Source organism: Arachis duranensis, chromosome 1 (assembly GCF_000817695.3).
Source record: "Arachis duranensis cultivar V14167 chromosome 1, aradu.V14167.gnm2.J7QH, whole genome shotgun sequence".
NCBI lineage: Eukaryota > Viridiplantae > Streptophyta > Magnoliopsida > Fabales > Fabaceae > Arachis > Arachis duranensis.
In genome coordinates this window covers 10,574,547-10,597,649 of record NC_029772.3, presented here as the reverse complement: position 1 = coordinate 10,597,649, position 23,103 = coordinate 10,574,547, and the positions used below count along the sequence as shown (strand labels likewise).

Below are 23,103 nucleotides of genomic sequence, written 5' to 3'. Positions count from 1 at the left end.
AAGTTGCACGTCCTATATATATAGTATGGTTGATGAATGATGAAGCAGCTTTCCACACAAAAGAAGCATTTGATTCGCTGAAAATACTTATAAATTAAAGTCTTATTATATATAATATAAGAATTGGAAAAAAAAATAAAAAATTAGATCTTGTGGCATACATTTAAAGGAAATTAAAATTAAAGTGTCATTTGTCACAATCATAAGATAAGTTGGTACTCCAATAATGGCCACCTCCAAAAAAGAAAACAAAAAGAATTATTAGAAAGTGTCTGCATCATCTAAGATGCCATAGCCAACAGGTTTTGGACCACTCATGTATCCACAGTTCTCTGAATATGATTTATCTATGCTCAGAAATTGGATCAAGACAAATAGAGGTGGTTGGTTGAACAAGTATTATTGGTTAATAAAAAACCGAAAAAAAAGGTTATGACAATTAATTTTTTTTTTTCAGATACGCTTTTCCATAACATGGAATGAGTAATAGTTTTCGCTCAACTATTCATATGAGAAAAAGTAATCTAAAAATAATACTTTAATTTGGTTACATCCTGGTATATTACATCCATATATAGAATTAGATAGAGGGGGATAATTTTGAGATTTCATGCAAAACCACTTTGGAAACTCTTAAAACATTGAGTTTTGTTGTGAATATAGATAAAGTAATTAAACTTGGTTGTTACAAATTTTCTTTAGATAAAAAGGAAAAGAAAAGAAAAAATAGAAAGAAAGATGAAGTGAAAGAGAGAGAACTTCTAGAAGGTCAAAGAGAAGATAAGAAATTAACAGTTATTATTTTGTGCTTATCCTAAGTACTAGTGGTATTAGCATGATTATATATATATAAACAGTTAATAACCCATCACCATAAGTTTTTGGAATACGTAATTTTAGATTCTAGACGTGTAATATAAGATTTTGAATTCTTTTAACTGATTATTGGTTGATTGTTGTTATGATCTTCTAGCAAAATTGTTCAACATAAACTTTTAGCCAGGAAAAAGAAAAGAAGAGAAAATTATTCAAGGAGAAAAGAATGTAAAATATAAGAAATGCATGTTTCAACTATAACACTGTACAATGTACCTACACCAGTGATTTATTTTATTTGATACTTTTTCTATAGTGGAGGCACAAAAAGGCATCGACGAGGTTGGGTTGGTGTCACAATCTCAGTCAACTCAATTCATAGTTCAACACAAAAACTTGTAAGGGCTAATTTTACAAATACAATCTTATTCTTAACACATTCAAATTTAAAATGTTATACGGAAAACTAAATGCGGCACAATATTAAGCATCTTTTCTCACAAAGTCAAACTGAAATGTGATCATAAATGACTTCTGAAATTCATTAAGCTGCAAAATTCATCTCTAAAAATGAGTATTGTTCTTGCCACCAAATTAAAGCAATAAAATCCCAGTTATCAAGAGTTTATATATATTCATGGTAAAGAATAAAGATCAAATAACCTATGGGGGATGACTTAAAACAACCAAATTTAACTTGGTACATCATGATACATTAAAACGATCTAATAATGTAGATTTAATAAAAAATGTTAGTATATAGAATTATATAATACTAAAATCTTACAATACCACTAGATTAGCATTATAGCGTTCTCCTAAGTCCTAATCTATAATATATATCTATAGAACAACAATATGGCCACCTCTCCTAAGAGTATTGTGGGCAATTAATGAATAGCAGTGGTGACTCTAAAGTTTTGATATTAAGATGGTGATCAAACCTTAAAATATTGAATAACTCATGCCATAAATCGTAATCATCATCACTTGGCCTTTTTTTTCCTAGCCTCTAATTCTTTAGATGCAACTTTGCTGACGTCGACAGGTTGTATCAAACTCTTTGGAGTAAAGGCCTGCCTTATCTTAAATGTAGCCCATGCAGCCCCAACTGCATGACCAGCTGCATCTAGCCCTTCATTTGCAGCCTTTGCAGCTTCTTCTCCATATCTGCATGCAATACACACATTGCCAAATTTCTCTCATCAACGTCATCATTGCAATATTAAAGAATTAACTCTGAGTAATAAATCCATAGTCTTGTTTCTAACCAGAAATATAAGGGACAATTAGTATTTTAAAATTTGAACATGCTTTGCTTAAGAATTATGCATGTATTGAGATTTACCTGTGTTGGACAAGTTCAGTTGTCACAGTTGATGATGTTGTTAAGACATTTTTTCCCGTTACTTCAACAGCATCACATACTTTAACTATTCACAAAAATGAATTATAACATTAAATCTTGTTCATGACATATTTAATAATGTTACATCATCAGTATAATAACCAACTGAGTATTGCAAACAAGTTAGAAAAAAATTGTTGAGCAAATGAACTAAAAGCATTGCAATATTACAGACAATAATGAGTTATGCTACGTGTACACCAAAATCAGTCATCAGTATAAAATATATGCTAGAATATAAATACATATTTAAAATAAATTAAACCACACATGTATTTATATACAAATACATTAGTGACTGATTTTAGTGGCTAATTTTGATATACAAATAGCAGTTTTGGACAAGAATACCGATTTAAAGCTGTTCATGAAGTTTGCAAGTAGCAATTTATATATACTAATGTTGCAAAAGAACTTTAGGAATTAATAGTAATAGACCATATATCAGCTGATTTTTCATAATTATTTATTCCATATAATTTCTAAAAATCTTATGCAATAGTTCATAGTTCATAGTTCATGCACATGCATTTTTATATAAAAGTGATCTATTTTGAATTGATAAAAACATGATTTGAAATTTTGAGTTCTCTAAATCTGTTGCACATTGAACTAAGTGAAGGCAAGAATTCCAAGTTTTGGAAAGAATGTATCAATTAGTTTTGGTCTTTTGGATGAACATTTATCACCCTGCTGAGTTACCAAATTATGATACATTCAACAGAATATTTTTTTATTTAAATTCTGTTATCTTATTTTTTCTAGTAACATCTTATTTCCCTCTCCTTTTAATTAGAAAACATCATACTTTTTGGCTCTGTCCAAATTAAAGAAGATACAGGATTTTATCTAATTTCTCTTTTGTGATTATTTGCCTAGAACCTGGAACTCAAAACAGCATTTCATTTATGCATGTAGAATCATTAGCTCCCTTAAAAGGAAAGTGAATGATATAATTGACATACTGAATCCATCCAGTGATGCAATCACAACTTCTTCAGGTAGTAGTTTGATAAATTTCTTCCCAGCTTTTGAATTTGATGCTTTAGTGGCAAAAAATCCAGAGACTCTCACCACCCCACTGAGGACCCCATTGGCTACTTTCTCTGTCACTTTAGTCACTTTCTTAACCCTATATACAACATTAAAAAATAAAAAATAATACATCATAGATCTGAATCTTTGGTTTTAGACATTCCATGGTATAGTAATATTAAATTTCTACATAGTAGGATTTATCTTAATATAACCCTTTGAATCTTAATTATTACATATTGCAATATTAAATCCATCATTTAAAGCAGATTATTGTTGATGAAATTTAGAGCCATTATAATCAATTTATAAAGAAGATTATTACATGAGAAATAAGAAATATTTTGTTTAGTATTGATATTATCCAGAACATCTAATTAATATTTATATATTTTTGTAAAAATTAGATGAATAATTTTAGAATGAATGGAGAAAAAATATCATCCTACCTTTTAATCCGCTTCATAGTTTGAGGACTAACCTCGACGTCGGAACCACCAGCCATCCTCTGCTTCAGGAACTCATTTCCCCACTTCAACCGCTCCACCGTCACATCTCCACACCACAATATCCCCTTAATCAGCTGCCCCGATCCGGTGGCGATCAACCTCGCCGCCGTTCCGTTGTATTCCTCCACATTCGGAGCCAATGTTGTCCAATATGCCGCACTCATCTCCTCCATCAATTCCTGCTTCTCCTCCGATTTCATATCCTCCGGCGAAACATCCGCCGCCACCGATCCGTCCAACGCTTCCCCCTTCTTCTGCGCATCCTTACTCACTTCGTGTACGGTGAAACAGCTGCATTCGTTTAAAATCTCATCGAGCTTCAAAAGCAGATCTTCTTGTCCTTTCGATGCGATCGTCAGGCCGTAACTCAGCACCTCTGTGGCTGCGGCTGAGCTCGGTTTCTGATCGTCGGATTCGATCGGGACACGGAAGGAGAAGAAGTAATGTGAATCATCCACCTTCACGGCGGCCTCGTCCTTCGCCAGCGGCCACTGTGTCTCGCCGGCGAGATCGGCATAGACGGCAACGATGTTCTCGTCTTGCCGGAGGCGAACGATGGTGAGGTTGCCGCAGGCGAGTTCCACGCTGTACTCCTTGTCGATTAGGTGGAGGATGGCGCCGGGGACTGTGATGAGGATCTCCTCGGTGGCGGGGGGCGCCGAAGGAGAGGCGTTGGAGGAAGAGGAGCTGGAGCTGTCATCGTCAGCAGCAGTGGCTTTCTTCTCCGGGGAGAGATTCTCGACGAGGTCTCCGACATCGACGTCGACGGAAGGGTAAACCTCGACGTTAGGATTTTCTAGAGCCATTGATGAATGGTTCAGACTTCGAAGGTCCTTAACTGTGTTTGGATTTTGGGATGGAGAGAGGGAAAGAAAGTAACGGACTAACGGTTGTAACTGTCTGAAAGGACACGTGGCATAAGATAAAGGATCGGAGCCAAGGGTTTAACGAACTCGGAAGTTTCCCGCGCAAATACCGGTATAAACTCTCTTTTTGTTTTATCTTATCCGATTTAATTTTTATCAGGCCCATACTTAATTACTTATATATATAAAAAAAAGGAATTTTTAATAAATAGATAATGAAATACAAGGGTATATACTTTTTAAGTTTTATTCATTTGTCATAAACGTTATATCATATATGGACTTGCATAAATCAAATTTAATGAATAACATTTTTTTATGTACAGTTTGTAAACTTTGGAGTATTAAATTCTTCAGTTGAATTTTAACGTATTAATAGTATAAAATATTTTTGAGTTATTTAATCATATTTGTTTTTTGACGACTATTCATATAATTAATATAAAATATAATTATTTTATTGATATAACATAACGTAATTAAATATAAGTGTTAAACTTTTTGACATTCACACCATAAAACATTTTTTAAGGTGCAATAAGGAATTATGATCCACTTTTATTAAATAGATGAATAAGCTTTTGCAAATACTAATAAAGACTGCATTAATAGGAACCATGTTTATTTATTCAAATGAAATCATCATTATTCAATTTTTATTTATTTATGTAAACCAATGTTCACTTTTGAGAATAGATCGTATAATACATAGTTCTCTAAAATTTCAGCAAGAATGTACGTATTTCCATAGGACCAAGCTCAACAACAAAATTGAAAGTATTAACAGGGCGACCCCTAAGTGGTTTAGGTTCTTTTCCATTAATCTCCCCTTCAACATTCCAATTCATTTTCTTTATTTCTGATTTCTCTTGGTTAGCTGATAAACTCATCTCCTTCAACTCTTTTATCTGAACAATTAATTAAACACCAAGCACATATCATAGAAGTTGTTAACAACTTAACATAGTGAGATAACTTAATCTAAAGTATGCTCCTAGGAAGTATTTGATCATAATAAATAAACAAATAAAAGGGGAAAAAATGCTTTGCTTAAAGAGAAATGTTAAGTGACTAGTAAATGCCTTGCATTAGAGTCAACACTAATTAACTTTCTATTTTTTATCCACTAAAAATATTAATTCTCTAATATTTTCCTTAATTAAAATTTGATTATTGGTTCATACAAGCCTCCTTACCTAAAGAAATTGGGCTTAATAAAATCATTAATTATTAACTAACAACTGAGAATATCTTGCAAAAAAATGAGGGTGCGAAAAAAAAAAGAGGGTTTGAGAATAAGTATTATGTACCTGTTTTCTGGCAAACAACTTCTTCAATTCAACTTTGGCCAGAGTTGAATACTCAGCATCTTCACTTTGCTAATTTCATTTAAAATATAAGAGAAATATATGAATAGTACATCACAGTTTACAAAATAATGCAGCTAGAGACAAAAAGAAATGCTCAAGGGCTAGTAGAATTCATTATTTTTGGCTATCAACCCAATTTCTTTAGTCTAGTAATTCAACAACATACTTTTAGTCTACATTTTTAAACATTAATGGCTAACTACTGAGCAAAAACAATAAATTTCGGTGGTCCTCTAGCATTCTTCAGACAGAAAATATTACTTAATTTTGCTAGGTTCATCAGAAAGTAAAATACAAGGAGGGGGATGATGATAGTCATAGATTTTACCTCATAGAGATGTGCCAAACGGAGAAGCACACTTCCACCATCCAACTCCTACACAAATAATAATAATAAAAAGATTATTAACTCTGAAAGATTCAAGAGAGTTATATCATTCTATGCTGATTTTGATATACCTCAAGAGTTAGCAGAGCAACATTGGGAGGCAAGCTGTAATTTGGCTCCAAGACAGTTCCTTTTGTCACATGAGATGACTTCCAATTTTTCAAGCTCTGAACAAATGATAACATGCCACAGAATATTTAACATTGTAAGTTTGTAACTACTATTATTATTTCATGAAGCAAGCATGCATAACTGACTCATACCTCATATGTGAAAGCCAACAAGAGGGGTGAGTAAATCTCCTGACCAGTCGCCCGACGCCACCGGGAACCAGATCCTAGCTTGTGGATGCCAAGGTAGTAATTTCCTCTCACCTGATACATGCAAATTCGATATTACATAAAACATGAAAGAAAAATTTCTCACCCAATCTATTATTCAGGACGCGCGAGAATGAATTTAATTATAGGGTCATTGCCATACCGTTAGTCCTTTACATCCATAATCTTTTGCACAATCTATTTCATCAAGAGCTTCTCCTACTCCTCTACCATCATCTTGGAGAATACGCCTGGAGCATTAAGCATTGACCATTAGCAGTTTGTAACTGTTCACAGTAAAACAATCTTGAACTTGAAAGAAATGGCATGTTTATATATACCTGTGAAGCATTAGTTCCATCTCTCCATCTCTAATGCTCGCTCCACCCGTGGCACGATCAACTAAGACAGAGAGTTCAGATTTCTGATCCTTAACATAAATTCCAAGATTAATCTACAGACAAGAAATAAGTAGTTTAGTTGCATTATGACAAAAATATACCATAATATCATAGAAGCTCATAAACTATGAAAAATAAATAAGTAAAAGATCCAAGGAATTTTACTGGATAGTAGTTTCCTGCCACAGGTTGAGTAACTTGAAGAGGCCAATCTTCTCTGTAATCACGAACCTGCGTAAACATTTTTGAGTCAGAAAACTCAATGTTGAACATCTTTCCCGGGAGGATTTTTCGTTACAAACAAAAGAAAATTGGCATAAGAGTTACCCTTTTCAGAAAATCTCTGCCATTAGAATCAGTATAAAACTCCTTGTTTGTAGCCATATTTGCTGTTATTTGTGTGATCACCTCTTTTCCAACTCCATCATCAGTTGGAATTGGACCAACCTTCATAAAACAATTTGTTTCATAACCTTAGACAATTAATAGCATAATATTCTATTTTGGCTGATGAAAAAAGTGGCTTCTCACTATTCCAAAGAATGCAACTCACAGTGTATTCAACTTCAGCATGGTCTTTGTCTTTGTAAAGCCTAATAACCTTCAAAAAATAAATGAAACAAATAAATAGGTAGCAAATGACATGCTTATGGATAAAGCAAACCCATTTAAGTATTTTGAAAATAATAGGACATACCATTATATGTTTAAAAAGAAAAAAGACAATAAACACAAAATTGTTTTAAAGGACACTGACTTGGTAAATCCAAGAGTTAAACTCTTGATGAATCTCATCAACTAGTGGCCCGCGGATTACTTTGTAGGGAATCTGCATATCAAATAGAAAACATATTTAAATAATAAAGCTTCAAAGGAATTGGAAATGTAATATTGTATGTATTGAGAAATCATGTAATCACAGTTCTTGTGTTATGTTATAACTAATGCCATGAACCTACTGATTGGAAAAGAAACCTACTGATCTTGAAACAACAGTTGGCCGGGATTCAGTAGGCCGGAATATGTATGCACCAGAAGCCTGCAGAGAGATCACATTCACACCACTTTAGCAAACATTATAATTTAAACTTTTATTAGAATGGATGTTCTTGTTTGTGCGAAAATCACACACCTGATAATCAGGAAAGCTGCCTCCACTAGAAGCATACCAGAGATAGCTTTGTTGAACCGGTATATCAACCTGCAAAATTTTTTAGCGATCATGAAATATTCTTGACATGAATGAAAACCATAGAATTAATATGAATTGGCCAAAAAAATTCCATCAAGAAGCAAACTATGCTGTGAAATCTATCGTTTATGGAATATGAGAACTGAGACTTTATGATTGTGCCAATATTGTGCTAATAGCTGGTATCTGGTAATAGTCTTCACTAGTTTGTTCTTTCTAGCGTATGACAAAATTTATTGGTTGCTAACATTGCACTATACTATAGTCGTGATTAATGACTCAATTAAAACTTAACAAAACATTATGAACACTTTACTGTGAGCATTCAAGTTACTTACTCCAGTTTTGGAATTAAACATCCGTTGAAGTTGTCCAGAAGTTGAAGAAAATGACATCTTTAAATCCCCAGGTCCTATGGTAACAGTGTCGCCGCTGATGAGCTGTGAAAGGAAAGGACTTCTTTTTTTACCTATCAATCAAGTTGAAACACCAAACAAAGCTTATTCAATACTAAAAATTAACAGAACATCAAATCTTACAAAAATTCATCTTTTTTGTATTTTTATTTGACAATGGCGATGAAAACCGTCATTAAGCTATTATTTGCACAACCATACAAAATAGGAATTGCATTACATCTTTTCTCAAGTGTTTTAAGACAAAAAAAAAATCTTGCATATTTCTATATCTGTCTTCTTCTACCAAACAGTTAGAAACGGGCTTAAAACTATTGCTACTAGATTTTTTTTGGGTTGGGGGGAACAATTTTACCATTTCCAGATGCTTTCGAAATGAAGTAGGTACTCCATCCAAGTGGAGGTACTGAAACTTGAAACAGAAGTGAATATTTTGGTGCTTCTTTTGGTTGCACCCCTAAATAGGCCTCAACATAGAAGCTTCTTAAATTTTTTGTTACATTATCTGTGTCCACATACTGTGCTTCAATGATATTTCCAGAAGAATCTTTGACAACAAGATTATCATCATTAACCTAGTACAAAATTGTTACCTTTCAGCATAGTATTGGAATTGAATTATTCATAATGCCATAATAAGTAAATTAGGGATACTCACTGGTATTCTAACAATCTCAGTACGATTCCATCCAAGTGGGTTATACAATACTACTACCTAGAAAAAAAAAACATTCACTTTAAGAAAATTTAACTAGAATAAACCGAGTTATGTTGGTTGTATTCATTTCCACCTCGTACACAAGTCGGCACACACTTCTCTATCGTTAGATGGTGTGTGAGATCAACACAAGATAGTTCTCAGATCTCATGTAATGGTGGATAGTTGTGTGTCAGATTGGTGTACAAGACATATGAATAAATGAGTACATACAACAATAAGAAGAAATAGTGAAAATATTACCAAACTCTTAGCCTCTGGAATATTGTCCTCTGTTTGTGGGCAGTAACTGATGTTGAGTAATTGACACTGCCAAAGTCAAATAATAATTAAAACAAAAGAGAAGAGAAAGTGACAAACAATTCAATAATCAAGATTAAGATATTACAACTTATATCTACTAAGACAATATGGACACAATCTACTTCAACATTTGTTCATTGCTAGAACCTTTGACAAGAGTAATAAAGGGAAACTCAGTGCTAAATATCCTGCATTACCCGGTGTTTTGGAAAGAGTCACACTCAAATGATGTAATGTTGGCAGCCTAACCTGATTCAACATCGGAGGCTGATTCCATGGCAAAAACCCGTGACTTTAAGGTCACAAGGAAACAACTCAATTGTTGTTCCAAGGCTCTCTTCCTTGGACAAGAGTAATAAACATCATTAATTTCATGAAGTTTTGAAATGTTACCTGGGCAAATGCCGTTGCAGGAGCTGAACAGTGACCACTTGATTTCTTGCCAGAAAGACAAGCCAGAGAAGTGCTAGAAACTTTTTCAGCCTACAAGAGAACATTGCTTGGTGAATATCACACTATTCTAAATTCAACTTTTTATTACTAATCATAATTAATTCTACAAGTTCAACTGATTAGACCCTTCTCTTCGTTCGAAAACTCTCCTTCCTTCTTCCATTCCGTCAAGTAACCACAATCAATTCTTTGAGGTTTTCAAGTCCATTTTACTAGGCAAAACTTCAATGAATCAGTTCACAAGAACTGGCTAAATTTTAAAGACAATTGAGACGAACAAGATACATTATCAAAATTCAGATTAGGAAAAGTTCAAGCTCCTAACCTTAGAAGCTCCAATAGCAAGTCTTTTAGCATAGTCATCAGTTACATGTTGTTTGGCTGTGCCAGAGACAGCATCATGGTGTTGTGCAACTCCAAGAGCTTCTCCAAGGTCAAATGTATTACTTCCAGTTGTAGATTTCTTTCCAGCCAAAAACTCGAGTTGCCGTGCTGCCTATAACAAAATGTTATCAGCATATCAAATTGAATTTGTTCAGAACCATAGGAGGCAAAAAACAAGGAAATCCCACCAAATTTTATCATGATTGGAACATTAAATTATACCAAATAGTATCCACTTAGCGACCTAACATATCGCTTGAGGGCAGGGCGACTCGTGTAGTATCCTGTCCAATAACCATTTGCTCCATCAGCATACCTATAAGAACAAATCATCAAACATGTGGTGTGCATAAGTCACCAACAGAATAAAATATTAACACAACGGAAACAATCATTAGTCACAGAAACATTCCTCTAACAGATTCTTACGGGAAATAATCATCAGTTTTCAATGGCAATGTTTCATTAGCAGCATTTTTGGCATCAGTGTAAATAGATGGAGTAGAATACAAGGCATTCACTCTCCCATCCTGAAAAAGATTAAACACAATAGAGAATGCATTTAAATTCCATATACAATCAAAACATGTATATAATAACCATATAAACCCCTTACCAAATTAACATAGTGAATCAATTTATCCATTTGCTTGAACCAACTTTCAGCATATTGGTATTGGAAATCATCACCCATTGTCCACATTATATGGTTTGTCCTTGTCACACTTGCCTATAATAATAGTACAAAGAATTAATGCTAAAAATTCCAAGGCAAGTCAAGTTAGTCATTCTGTTAATTTTTTGCTGATGTGTCGCTAACAATTGCTGACATGTGAGGTAAAATTTGCCACATGTCACATCCGTAACGTGTACTTAAGAGTGACACATCAGAAACAAGTTACTAAAATGACTAATTTGACTCGTTTTTTAGGCACTAAATTAAAGCATCTGAAGAATCATATTGATTCATGAATAATCTTCGAAGAACTAATTTAAATATTGTCTTACTTGACTAGTAGCAGCATTAACAAAATCTTCAACACGCTGTATGATATTGGTGTCAAAAAGAAGAGGATCATCCTGCACATGCAATAAGCCATATACTTAACAAAATATGCAAAGATATATATACATTTAACTTGTAAAATAGCATGAGCATTTTAGAACCTGTAATGGGATCAAGTTTTCATTATTGACTTCAAAATTAAAAGTGTTTGGAGCACTATAATGAACAGGGAAAGCATTAGCAAAAATCTGAGCAGAAGAACCAAATGTTTTGGAACCACGCCACACAACTTCAAGTGACTTATCAACTTTGCGCTTTGCTCTGTCTTGATAATCAATCCTAGCAAAGTGTACTGAATCAAAACCAACCTGCAATCATTCATACAAACACATCAAAACAACAACAATTATGTTACTATGACAAAATTATTCTAGTGATTAATTATTTAATTAAAAAAATATATAAATTATATAGTAATTAAGTCAGTGACTGATTTTTAGTACGTGGAATTTATGAAACAAGATTAGTACTAAGTTATATCGAATTTTGTTTAGAAACTAAAATCTTATGCATGCAATAAACTCTTGATATTAGTAATTAGTTTGAATAGAACGAAAACTCTAATGTTAATATTTTTTTTTCCATTAACCAGGCTTATATTTGATATGTTATTCAAAATAAATAAATATCATGAATAATCCTTATTGTTAATAGCATGAATTTTATGTTTTTTTTACTAATGAACCTTTTACTTTATCCACTAGACAAATAATGTCACGTATAAAATCAAATTTCTCTCTCTTTTTCCTTTTTTATTGATATGAATATGTCATGTAAAGGAAAAGATAAGCCCTTTACGTTTTATTTTATGATAATTGATAAAAGAACCCTTTAGTTTATCCACTACACAAATAATGTGTGTGGTTCGATCTGTAATATTTATCCAAATTTAATCTAAAAATTACGAATATTCATCTGATTTGCAATTTTTCGATCCGATCCACATATTAATAGAATTGGATTACAAATTTTATGTAAGTATTTGTATATCTACAGATCCAAAAAAAGAAGTAAATTTTTTTATGTTTTATTTTAATTAATAATTATCATATGTCGTATTATTTTATTTTTATTATTTAAAAGAATATATTTAATAATATTTTAAAAATAAATAAAAAAATAACATTTTGTTGATACTTTTTTAATAAAAATAAATTTTTTAAAATATTTATACATTTTGTGGATATATCCGAAATTCAATCTGATTCGATCTACAAATATGCAAATCGGATGAGATGCAAACTAAAAAATTTTGGATATTAAATCCGATTCGCCGCGTTCAACCCATGTATATTCCATTCATATGAATATGTCATGCAAAGGAAATTAAAGATAAACTTATCCATTTAAATTGAACTTTTCAAACTAATCAACACCATTCTTATTTACCTTTGTTTGACCGACCGGCCACTTATTTAAATTTTAAAATAGATCTGATTGATCGTCTTAGTCTTTATAGTTTATATTTAACACCATAAAATTAAACGTCCCATTCAAGTCATAGAAAATGTGATTTAGCATGTAAAAATTAAATATTTAAAAAATAATAATAGTTTGATCAATGCATGCAACAAATACAATAATTTAATTTATCCTCTTATTAATTTATAAAATTGATGTTGTAACTTGAAAGACACAATCTAATCCCTTATTTTTTTTAATATGCCAAATGTATTATTGAGACATAATTCATTTAAAAAATTAACTTGACAAATGACAATGACATTTGAAGGGAAAAAAATTATATCTACCGTACACATACATAGATGAAAAATTAAAAACTATTATTCTAGGGACCACCATGTTAGCAAGTTGGTGATTCTTTAACATAAAAAGACAAATGGTATTCAATTAACAATAAATATGGAAAATTGTAGTGAGTTTTCCACTCATTAAGAGAAGATTTAGAGTTCCTTTCGTATTAAGACGTAAGTTTAAATATGCTTTTACATTTTTCAATCTAATAGAATAAAGACTAATTTATATTGAATTAAAATTGTATAAAACGTGATTTATAAGGTTGATTTTACTTAAAAATGAATGAGCTGATTATTCGACCAATTCAAATTAATTATGTCAATTTTTTTTCCGTGAGTTGGTAATTTTTTTATGACTGATTATGTCGGTTTAAATATTGACATGGGTTATATTTGATTTATATTTACTAGAGATTATTAGTCAATTTTTTTCTTTTCTTTTCTATTGATTTATCAATACCAAATATTTTTCTATAGAACCAATTACATGAGACATGGGAGCACAAAGCACTAACCTCAGCACCTAGAAGATAAGCTTGAACAGCAGAGTGTCCAAAAGGGTCAATTTGCCAACCAGAACGAGGTGTCTTGTTGAACTCTTGTTTTATGAATCTATGTCCCAAACTTGTTTGATCTATCATGTCTATGTAATGTGGTGCTGCTTCATCATGCATGCACCATCCTCCATTCCTAATCACATAATAATAACAATATTAATCATAGGATTATCTTCACTTAATTTTATAGGAGATATCTATTTTACTAGCCTTAAATTTTAGTAGGTTTCGTTTAAAAAATAAAATAAAAAGAAAAAGAAAATATTCAAAACTCATATATTCTCTAATACTAGTGATAAATTGAGTTATTAAAGATGACTAGTTTGGCATACATTTTTCTAAAAAAGAACATTTTTAAAATACTCTTTCAACCACTTCTTCATATGCCTGTCTCAGTCTTTTTTTTTTTTGTTACTTTTTTTTCTCCACTATCTATNTTTAATTTTGTAATTAAGTTATATTCATATCAAAAATATTAAAATTAACAGAATATTTATTTTAAAATACATGCGGTCAAAGATCCAATTAAACTTTTAATTATGAATACCTTTAATTTTTGAAGAAATATTCAATTAACTTTAACCTTTTTTATACTATAAAAGATCTAACTATAAAATTAAATTAAAAGTAATGTAGAGACTCAATTGAAAGAAAAAAAATTATAGAGACTTAATTGCAAATTTAACAAAATTATAGAGATCAATAGAATAATTATTTATTTAAATATACAAAAGTAAAATATTAATAAATATTACACTACAATTTAAAAGTAGTAGAACGAGTGTTGACACAAAATATGATCATAAGATATTCAAAAATAATTTTTTTGGATCAAAATATTTCAACTTGCAACTAAATAAAATAAAAGAATTAACCAAACACTCAGTCACACACTTACACGAATTCAAGCTGGCCAGCATCCGCAAGCTTTCTCACTTGTTCTTTAATTTCTGGACTCTGTTCTACCCACCATCTATGAAAGAATGCCTTAAGAAAATGATAAATAAATAAATAAGTAAATAAATAATGAAATCATTGCTCATTAAATAAAGGGTATCAAATAATTATGCTGATTATAATCTTTAAACCATATGAAACAAATAATCACATAAATTCCACACCAATTTAAATTTATATTTAAAACTATAATAGATACAATTAATATAGATTCATATTAGAAATGGAATATTCAATTTACCATCTCAGCAAACACAAACTTTCTATTTGGATCTCTCTGAAGAGACATAACCACCGAATCCAGCACATTCTCAACACATGCACCCTACCAAAAAAAATAAAAAATAAAAAATAAAAAATTCAAACTATATTCAAAAAACCAAAGTTCAAAAGTTTAACAAGTCAATAATCATATGGTACTATATTAAAAAAATATAATAAAAAGTAAAATATGCATAATCTTATGAACATGATTATTATGAATTCTATTAGAACCTGAATGTTGTTTCTTGATCCAACATAGTATTGATCAATGGTCTTCAACCAACCAACATCATCATGGGAATGTGCAACCAAATGAACATTCAATTTCCCTTCATTTATAGAAGCATCAGTGTTGTACTTTATGTATTTGGAACAAACTAGTGTGCCATGGAAACAAAGAAGAATAATAAGAAGAGATGAGAAGAGAGACTCTGAAGCTGAAGAAGAACAACTCCTTATGTTTCTCATTTTCCAATACCCCACCATGCTTTGCAATTGCATGTGCTTTTTATTACAATCAGAAATGTGTCTTTTAGCATTTAGATATATAGATATTAAATTTTAGTTGTTGAAATTAAATAACACTATTATTGAAAGATACAAGGGAAGGGTATTGTCCAAGAGAAAAGTCAAAAGTCAAAACAAAAAGGTTAAGACTTAAGTGTTATTCCATTAATATAATAATACTACAATATCACAAAATGTGGAATCTATGTTTAGCAATTATTGTGGGAAATATTTGCCAATCATATTTTTAAACCCATTTTTTCAGGTTTCTATTGATAAATTATATTCTTCTAGTTTGCAAATAATTATCCAATTTGATTTTTTTTTCATATGTAATAATTCGTTAAGGTACATTAAAGAATAAAAAGGTTACATATTATGAAGAAAGTTCCAATATATGGATTTGTTTTAAGTGCCAATCACATCCCACTACATACAATGTGCTTGTGATTGTTTAAGAAGGATAAGGCATTATAGTGGCAATCTTTACAATAAATTATTATCAATTAATTTATATTTGACCTAACGTCTATGCTTGAAATATGGAAATTAAAACTTATATTTTAACTAGTTTTTCAAAAATAATTTTTAATATTTTTTTAATAAAAACATAAAATACCAGAATGTTCAATTCATCAAATGTACATCTAAATTTGTTTATAAAAATATTTTTCCTTCATTATTTAAAAAGTGATTATTTTCACTCTATCAATATCATTCTTACATAACTATTTAACATATTTATTCGAAAATAATAAAAAGAAAAAATCTATGAAAATGAGATTGGTAATATACTAATATTGACTCCAATAAAGGATCCAGCCTTAGGGTGCCGGCCTAGGAAACTATAAAAATATTAAATAGGTAGAGATAATCACGAGGGACATTCGGACAAGGACTGAAGTTCAAACTTCAATCCCAGTTCTCAAAGTTATTTGAAAAGATACTATCATTTAGCTGTGTAATCTTTAAAGTTTAAACTCATATAATCACTTAATAAAACGTTAATACTTAACAAATGAATGGATATAGTCAAATTTGCAGTGGATTAATCATTGATCTATTAGACCGAAAGATACCGTGAGCAACAACTGAAAAAATACTAATTGCTTCAACACAAAATATAGGATCCATTGGAATTGCTTCACCACAAAATATAGGATCCATCAGGATACCCTTTTTTAGCTTCTTAAATCTATCTATTTCTTAATTTAAGATCCAACCCTTCTTATTTTCCTAAAAGAAATCAAATAATTAGTAGATCGATTCCACCCAAAACTAAAATTGGGTTAGGGTTATGAACTTAGAATCTAGAATTAAATGATCGACTAAGTTCATTCCATACCACACTATACCAAGGCGAAATAGGGTTATATACATCCTCATAATGAGAATTCACATTATGAGGGGGATAGATCCTTTCAAATTGAATTTTTGGCTATTTTGTATATAAAAGCAAAATGTAAAAAGTAAAAACATAAAAAAGCTTTAAAGTGGAATTAAAGTAAAACTTGAAAATAGGATGGTATGTTCATTCACCACAAGACCATGTACTTTCCCCTTAATGCCCCCGTTGCATATCAATACCATGGTGAAAAAAATAAGGCATGACAAATAATAACCTCTATAACCTGATCAATCCTTCATTCATAATCTTTAAGACATACATCATTTCCAATCAGCAGAGGAGAATCAATAATTGAAATACATTCAACATGCTTCATGCCTCTACTAGAACCATAATCCAACATGCTACCATTATGTATCAAAGGAAACGAAATCAAAACCCGACGCAGCCAAGAGATTCTCCAAATTACTTCTTTTCCTCCTCACTTGGTGGCTTTTTGTCATCATTCTTCTGCTGAGACTGACAAGATAGCACAATCAGAAAAATAGCAGCAGTGTTTAAATGTAACAAAATCCAGGAACATTAAACAAATTAATGAGGGTGGCAGTAAAGAAATACATATCCTGTCCAGCACATAGTCATTGACACACGACAAAATCCAATTCAGTTTACAAAGACAAGAATATGAATCAGGAGGAGTAAAATTTAAGGCAGACTTGCCTCAGATTGATTTTGCATGGAGGCCAGCAAATCTTTGACAGATGGGTCATTTGGGTCAACACCAGGAAGCTGCAGAAGAAACAAAATATTGGTGTGAGAACATATAACTTATCGTTCTGTTTATACATCTGATTGCACATGCTGTATTTTACTGAAATTTTCAAACTTACCGAAGCAAGGATAGATGACACAAAGGATTGATCTGCCAACAATTTACTCATGTCTGACTGGCTAGATGAGTCCTTTGAACTATCTGCTACCGATAATTGGAGAGCTCCAAGTGATAAAAATAATGAAATAGATAATCAGTATAAACAAAACATCTAAGGCAATTCTGGAAATTTATGAAGACACAACACACTGCAAGCAGTGACAGTGAGCAGAGAGGAGACACCAAATTGTAACAATTATTAGATACATACGCAGCATATGCATAATATTAAAACGATTGAAGAATTATTATTCACAATGTAATACATATAAGCTTTGTACATCCCCGTTTTACGGGAGAAACTTGTCTTATCTTTGTTCAGTATTTAAAAAAAAAAAATAATAATAATAATAATAATAATAATAATAATAAATAAATAAATAAATGCCATAGTCTCTATCGTATCATGTCACATTCAAGTCAGAAAAGGAAAAAAGATTGAACATGCACAGACACTTGTCATCTTTATATCATATTTGATGTGACATGTACATATATGTCGTAACTGAGGGGCACATGTTTGTTCTTTATAAAAGAAAGGCAAGGCGTGTTATAAACTAATAATCTATATAGACACAGCAATTCAATGCAATGAAATGATACCTGCACGACCATTAATACAAACTCCAACATAATTGATAGAAGTTTCTCAAATTCAGAACCAAATAAATGATCAAGCAATATAACAAGAAAGTACTTCTCATGGATGACAAGACTGTATGCAAAGATAGACTTACAGAGCACGCACCCAATGTTTAAAAGAAGAAAGATTAATAAACATTTTAACTCACCAAGTGCCAATTCGGGATCATCTGAAGCTGCTTCAGACATATCTGTATCTTTGGCCTCCTGGTTAATCGCAGGATCATCCATTGACATTGCAAGAGCCTGTTGTAGTAGTGCATTCTCGTCATCCTGCGTCAATTTGAAGGTAAGTTAAACCAAAGCAAACAATACAACTAGAAGTAAACTTTTAAAAGAAAAGTTTTTTTTTAATCAAAACAATAGATATATAAAGAAATAAAAATAAAAACAGCCCAGAAAAAGGGAGTATTAAAACAGCGTTTCTCAAACGAGGGAAAAAAAAAAGAAAAAAAGAAAAATTAGCTTCTAATAAGCCAATGATGTCTGTCCATCTGAATTATTCTAAACCATCCAGAAATTGAATGGTACTTTGAAAGATCGAGAGGTGACATTGTTTCATCTTGTGAAATGGATGAATAATCCCCTGGAGGAAGAAACAGAAAAATAAATCTGCCTAAAAGAACAAATAGCACCAACCATCATATCATTTGTCTTTGTCTCAGCTTCTGAAGCTGATGCACTAGCACGCTCAGTCATTGTTGCATCTTGTGAGCTGGCTTGCTGCTCACCACCCTTCTCTTGTTTAGAAGCTTCTTCTGCAGCTTTTTTTGCAGCTGCTTCCTGCCTGGCTCTCTCTTCTTCCATTGAAACTCTTAAAGCAAGAGCCAGCTCGGGGTCCAAGTTTGGATCCACACCGAACTCAAATCCAGATACACCACCAGCTGCAGCTGCTGCTGCTGCAGCTGCAAATCCACTTCCACCTTCACCATCGCCAGTAAAAATAGGTGTGCTGCCACAAAACAAGGTTACAAAATTTACTTCTCAATAGGGAAAGCAAATTTGTTATTGGACTACAGGAAAGAATTAAAAAAGAGTCGGAGCAACAATGAATCCTCTAACATACACAAAAAAAATAGGATGACAGAATAAGTATGACAGATATTTCACAAGAGCCATCTAAAGCATGCCATTTCTGCTACTTGGGTTTGGCAAAGAAAATATATGAAGGACGAGCCAATGTCTATTTGGTGAGCTAGTAAATAATTGGGGAAAGGATTAAAAGAAAAAGCACAAGAGTCCAAAGCCCCAAACTCCAATCAGAATTGGAAGAAAACAGAACAGAATTGGATAGAAGCCGAGCAGATAATAAACAAATTCCTCAAAGAAGAAGTCCTGGATCAAATGGGAATCCTTATTAAAAAGTAAGAAACAGAAATCAAATAAGATGAATTGAATTCACAAACCTTATAAGCACATCAGAAAGAGCATTTGTACCAGCTGGAACATGAACAATGTGGCTGGTATCATTATTGTTCACAGCTGCAAGGAGTGCTTCCAGCTTCTCTGTCTTCCCCTCATCTTCCTCACCGAAATTGACAATGTCAAGTGCAACACTATTCTTTTTTAACTTTCTTCCAATCATCTCCAATACTTTCTTCTCGTGCTTGACAGGACTTTAGAAACCATGAAATGAGATAATTAGATAAGAAAATAGCTACAAACAAATGAATTAAATAAGAAAGGGACAGTTTTTTGTACCTTCCAGCAAAGACAATAATCCTTTGCTGCTGCTTCTTATTTTGCCGATGCTTAAGAGCCAATTGTGCCACCTGAATGCCAGCGGCTAGGTTCATATCACCACCTATCTCTAATCCTAAATCAGGAAGAAAAATAAGAAAGAGAAATCAGCTTTTTCACAATCAGGATAATCCAAGCACAATAGTACAATAATACATAAAAAAAGTACAATGCTAGATTGTTATAAATATTTTTCAATCTAACGTAACTGAGGTTTAAAGAAGATCAAGCTACATTGATACACACGGCAAGGTAAGAGAAAAGGTACATAGAGGAGGAATAAAAACATATTAAGATAACAACTAACCATGCATGCAAGCTAATATCTTGCCCAGATCACTGGTAGGAGTGACCAAAACACGAACCCCCTTCCCGGCCATGGTGAGAACTCCCACTGTATTTTCTGGATTAGACTGAATTATCAACACAAAAATTATCAGCACAAGAGAATCCCATGCAATTAATCACCTAAGCATCAAATCTACAATCGAACACTAGAACAAAAAGTAAGAGCTTCCTACATCAATTTGGGAAACACCGTTCCTACATCATGTATCAATAACTCCATTAATATACTTGTAAGAAATCTTGTTTCACCAAATTGATATTTCAGTTATGGTTTATTAACAAGGTACCCAACATTCATTATTTCACCATATTCACAAGTGAGAAGACTGAAACCTCCAGTTATCCAGCAGATTCACAAATAACACAGCTCTAAATTACAAACTTCCCAGCTAATACTGATACATAATTCTCATCTCTAAAGCGTGAAATTTGAGTATTTGATTTGCAAATAATTACCACTTCTCCTATTTCTACTGAAAAACAACTAAATTATTAAAAAAGCAATGATTAGGGTTACCACGAACCTGGGTTTTGGCACCGCAAATAAGATTGACAGCGTCAGCTTGAGCTTGGAAGCGAGAAGGAGAGTAATCCCCGTTTCGCATCCATTCCGAATTGTCGATACAGATCATCGTCGCCTATCGAATCCAAAATAACAATTACCAATAATAATAACAACAATTAATAATAACAGTGTTGAAGTAACAGCAAGAAAGAAAAACCCTAATTGCTTACAGGGGATAAAAAAAAGGGGGAAATGTAGGAATGGTTGTGTTGGGGATTCGTTGAGGAAGGAAGAGAATCAGGGCTTACCTCGAGCACCATAGTTGCAGGATTCAGAAGCGAAACGAAGCCAAAGATCGAATTTTTCGAGAGCAAGCGAGTTCTTTTCGGATATATTGAAGAACTATCGAGGTTTACTTGCTGAGTAGGGGAAGAGCTATTTTCGCGAAGAAACAAACTTTTATATATATAAAAAAAATATTTATTACAGGTTAATTATTTTGTTTTGCCAAATATTAAGGAAGTGCCGCTATTTTTTAGAAAAATATGCATAAGCCGGTTTACAAATTTGAAAAAACATAAGTTGAGTTGTTATAATATTTAATCTTAAATAAGATTATAAAAAAACAGGTTTTTTTATCTTATAAAAATATTAAACTAATTTTGCCATTCTATTTAACAGATATATTAAAATAATTATTATTATTTTTAAAAATATATTGGGATAGAGTGATTGGAATCACACAGGATAATATTTGTTACTCTAACTTCTTCTAACATAATTGAATTCTAAATTTTTAATCACAACTCTAACCTCACCTCACTTTTAATTCCCAACCCTTCACTAATACTTAACTATCCTTTTTTTTTCCTTTTTTTTCTCATTTGAAGTAGGTTAGGAATAGAATTGTGGTTGAAAATTTAGAGTTAGATTAAAAAAAGTAATTTAAAAATGTTAGATAGTTTTTTATTTATTATCCGAATAGATAGTATTATCCATTAGAATCCATCTTTACAGGTACAACATCAGTTTAATTGTTTTTTAGATAAATTTTTGTCAATATTATAAACATCTATCTATCTTTTTATCTAATATAGAAGTTAATACCATTTTTTTTACAATGAGTTAAGTCAATTTTTTCTTGCTAATAATGTCACATCAAAAATTTTAATGACTTGATAAAAAATGAGAATTATTCAATTAAAATATAAAGTACTAATTAAATACAATAAATATACATTTAAAGTGCTATAATAATTATTATTATAAAAAATTTTAGCTACAAATATTTAAAACTATTTATATATGTTAATATTTTTACTATTACATTATTTAATTTGTTTATACAAGAAGCATAAGACTCTTATCACTCTTTATTTCTTAATTTTTCGTACCAATTGAAAAAACTCTTCCAAATAATTTTAAATTTGGCACATCTTAGTAGCTACAATCAAATATATCATAATTATAAAGTTAATTCATCATTTTATATTATATTTTTAATGTTTTCATTCTCATTCGTTTATTTTTCTTTAATTATTTATAGACCACAAAATATTGCATAAAAAGATAAAATATGACAGCTAAAACAAATATAAAAAAACAAATAAAAATATAATTTTATATAATTCTAATATAAAAAAATTTATGTCTTTTTTCTAAAAAAAAATTTGAATTCTTAAAACAATAAAATAAATTTCAATTTGCATTATATTTTTAGTTGAATAATCATATAAAATTATACACAAATTATCAAATAAATGTTTTGCAAAATATTTTTAATATAAAACACTTTAAATTTAACATTAACCTACATATTATCTAATCAATCTATAAATAATATAACACTTATTAAAATATAATATATAGCCTCTCTGCGTATAATCTTACCTTAGTTCATAA

General features: G+C 31.3%; 3 protein-coding genes across 4 annotated transcripts; all 3 read right to left on the bottom strand.

Moving 5' to 3' along the window:
- Window positions 1-1,656: 1,656 nt before the first annotated feature.
- On the bottom strand, window positions 1,657-4,574 carry LOC127747541 (senescence/dehydration-associated protein At3g51250-like). The gene is made up of 4 exons (XM_052261565.1): window positions 3,709-4,574; window positions 3,190-3,356; window positions 2,165-2,249; window positions 1,657-1,986 (listed from the first exon to the last, which is right to left on the bottom strand). Exons 1-4 carry the CDS (start codon window positions 4,572-4,574, stop codon window positions 1,803-1,805), a joined length of 1,302 nt encoding a protein of 433 aa, XP_052117525.1. The 3' UTR covers window positions 1,657-1,802.
- Window positions 4,575-5,239: 665 nt separating this feature from the next.
- Window positions 5,240-15,684, bottom strand: LOC107476465 (alpha-mannosidase). Its single transcript, XM_016096284.3, has 28 exons — window positions 15,412-15,684; window positions 15,158-15,241; window positions 14,858-14,946; window positions 13,918-14,092; window positions 11,747-11,953; window positions 11,588-11,659; window positions 11,196-11,309; window positions 11,009-11,109; window positions 10,802-10,895; window positions 10,521-10,691; window positions 10,136-10,225; window positions 9,683-9,748; window positions 9,380-9,436; window positions 9,077-9,296; window positions 8,644-8,774; window positions 8,246-8,314; window positions 8,093-8,152; window positions 7,871-7,942; window positions 7,667-7,714; window positions 7,441-7,560; window positions 7,279-7,344; window positions 7,054-7,166; window positions 6,876-6,963; window positions 6,656-6,766; window positions 6,464-6,559; window positions 6,333-6,380; window positions 5,945-6,013; window positions 5,240-5,542 (listed from the first exon to the last, which is right to left on the bottom strand). Exons 1-28 carry the CDS (start codon window positions 15,679-15,681, stop codon window positions 5,351-5,353), a joined length of 3,093 nt encoding a protein of 1,030 aa, XP_015951770.2. The 5' UTR covers window positions 15,682-15,684; the 3' UTR covers window positions 5,240-5,350.
- Window positions 15,685-17,165: 1,481 nt separating this feature from the next.
- Window positions 17,166-21,666, bottom strand: LOC127746335 (26S proteasome non-ATPase regulatory subunit 4 homolog). Of its 2 annotated transcripts, none has more exons than XM_052259802.1 (10): window positions 21,510-21,666; window positions 21,221-21,334; window positions 20,656-20,761; window positions 20,310-20,424; window positions 20,015-20,224; window positions 19,248-19,560; window positions 18,758-18,881; window positions 17,926-18,029; window positions 17,756-17,824; window positions 17,166-17,554 (listed from the first exon to the last, which is right to left on the bottom strand). In XM_052259802.1, exons 1-10 carry the CDS (start codon window positions 21,519-21,521, stop codon window positions 17,501-17,503), a joined length of 1,221 nt encoding a protein of 406 aa, XP_052115762.1. In that variant the 5' UTR covers window positions 21,522-21,666; the 3' UTR covers window positions 17,166-17,500. The 2 variants fall into 2 exon arrangements, with proteins under 2 accessions (XP_052115762.1, XP_052115763.1); XM_052259803.1 differs by having other exon boundaries at window positions 17,166-17,548.
- Between the last annotated feature and the right edge of the window lie 1,437 nt (window positions 21,667-23,103).